General features: G+C 39.4%; 1 protein-coding gene across 1 annotated transcript; it reads left to right on the top strand.

The window, feature by feature from the left end:
- The first annotated feature begins 334 nt into the window (after window positions 1-334).
- Window positions 335-2,134, top strand: LOC117349540 (olfactory receptor 1019-like). Its single transcript, XM_033923089.1, has one exon. It carries the CDS (start codon window positions 349-351, stop codon window positions 1,288-1,290), a length of 942 nt encoding a protein of 313 aa, XP_033778980.1. The 5' UTR covers window positions 335-348; the 3' UTR covers window positions 1,291-2,134.

Here is a 2,134-nt window from a genome sequence, read left to right as displayed (position 1 = left end):
GTCTCTTTCTGGCCTTCTTTCGATTCTAGGGGCTCCTTTTATTAAGCCGCGCTAGCGGGGTTAACGCAAGCGACTTTTCATCACGCCCTAACCCCCGCGCTGGCTGAAAATCTACCGCCTGCTCAAGAGGAGGCAGTACCGGATAGCATGGCCGGCGGTTTAGCACATGTTAAACCGCTAACGCGCTTTTGTAAAAGAAGCCCTAGGTCTTTTTTTTGTTTGTTCCTTTTTCCTAATGCTATATGATCATTAATCGATTTTCACTAAAGAATGTTTACCCTACTTTATAAACTAATATTTCGTATATATTTTTTTTCTATTTTTCTGCAGATATCTTTGATTTATTGAATGGATGTAAGGAATCAGACTTCAATAAAAGAATTCATTCTTCTAGGACTTACAACCCTGCCTGATTTAAAAATTGTATACTTTGTGTTATTTTCTCCTGTATATTTTGTAACTGTGATTGGAAATATAAGCATCATTGTTATAACCAGAATTGATCCTCAGCTCCAGACATCCATGTACCTTTTCCTCGGCAACTTGTCTTTTATTGACATCTGTTTTTCCTCCGTTGTCACCCCCAACATGCTTATCAACTTTCTGTCGGAAAACAGACCCATTTCATTTTATGCATGTGCGATACAACTCTTCAGTGCTGTTGGTTTTGGAACGACAGAATGCATCCTTCTGGCAGTGATGGCCTATGATCGTTATGTAGCTATTTGCAATCCCTTGCTTTATTCCACCATCATAACCAAGAAGAGGTGCCTACAGTTGGTGGCCTGTTCCTATCTGGGTGGGTTTCTTCATTCGACCATCCACACTGTCGCCACCTTTCGACTGCCATTTTGTGGCCATGAGATCCATCATTTCTTCTGTGACATCCCCCCTCTGCTAAAACTTTCCTGTTTCGACAGCCAGCTCAGTGAAATTCTGCTGTTTACCTTCATTAGCATTGTGGGGTTCAGTTGCGTTTTAATCATCGTTCCGTCCTACATTTATATAATTTCCACCATCCTGAAGATCAAATCCAAAGAGGGGCGACGCAAGGCCTTCTCCACCTGTGCTTCCCACTTCACCGCTGTTTCTTTACTTTTCGGGACAGCGATCTTTACCTACATCAGACCACCGTCTATGTATTCCCAGGATCAGGACAAGGTGCTCTCTGTGTTCTACAGTGTGATAATCCCCATGTTAAACCCTTTGATCTACAGCGTGAGAAACAATGAGGTCAAAGCTTCAATCAAAAAACTACTGGGCAGAAAACGTTTATTTCAAAATATTTAGACAAATTACAATAGCTCTAAATCCCACATACCACAAGCTTCTATGTGGTCAATTACATTTTGGGGAAAATTAAAAACAATAAGGTCACTTGCAGAGCAATTTTCAAAGGTGGTTGAATTGTTACAGTTTTAGTAGATCAAATGTTTAATGAATGGAGACCATTTTATAATTGTTGCAGATTTTAGATATATTATGTATAACAAGCATAGATGTATAAATAATATGCATTTGATAATAACTCTATTTCTACGTGTGGATGACACAGGGCACTTAGGGGACTGTTTACTAATATTCATTAAAGTTTTGCAGTTATTACACATTAGAGAATAGGGAGAATGCGATAGAAAGTGAATTAAATAAAAATAATCGATGATATGTGCAAAACCTATACAGCTAATTGTTACAGGTTTAGCTATTATCTGCCCATTTAATTACCACATAGGGTAAACTGTTTCTGCACTGTTATTGAATTTCTGATCAAGTGGATATAGCTGTGTAATTGGTAACACAATTATTGTGGCCCTGTAGAAACAATTAAGCCCGCACTCCACCAATATCACTCCTGAAATAAAAACAAAAACATAAGTCCTCCCACCCCCTTGGACATCCAATATGTTTAATGGAGCTCCTCAACTATCCTAAACCCCTCCCTGATATCTTCCATCAAATCCCCCAATCCTTGGTATCTCTCCCCTGATCCTTACTGAGGATCTCTTGTGGCTAGTGAGGGTAGGAATGATCCCTAGATGTTACTTCCCCATCAATACCTAGTTTCAAAATGATACCTCTGTTCTATACAGGTACAACACTTAAAATGGATGCAGACTTTTTGGGCCTGATTCTA

This window comes from Geotrypetes seraphini, chromosome 16 (assembly GCF_902459505.1).
Source record: "Geotrypetes seraphini chromosome 16, aGeoSer1.1, whole genome shotgun sequence".
Classification (NCBI taxonomy): domain Eukaryota; kingdom Metazoa; phylum Chordata; class Amphibia; order Gymnophiona; family Dermophiidae; genus Geotrypetes; species Geotrypetes seraphini.
Note: the sequence above shows the minus strand (reverse complement) of the source record. Positions and strands in the feature narration are given on the sequence as shown.

Bases quoted from the DNA above. Each gene is read 5' to 3' on its own strand.
- LOC117349540 (XM_033923089.1), top strand. From the start codon at position 349: ATGGATGTAAGGAATCAGACTTCAATAAAAGAATTCATTCTTCTAGGA.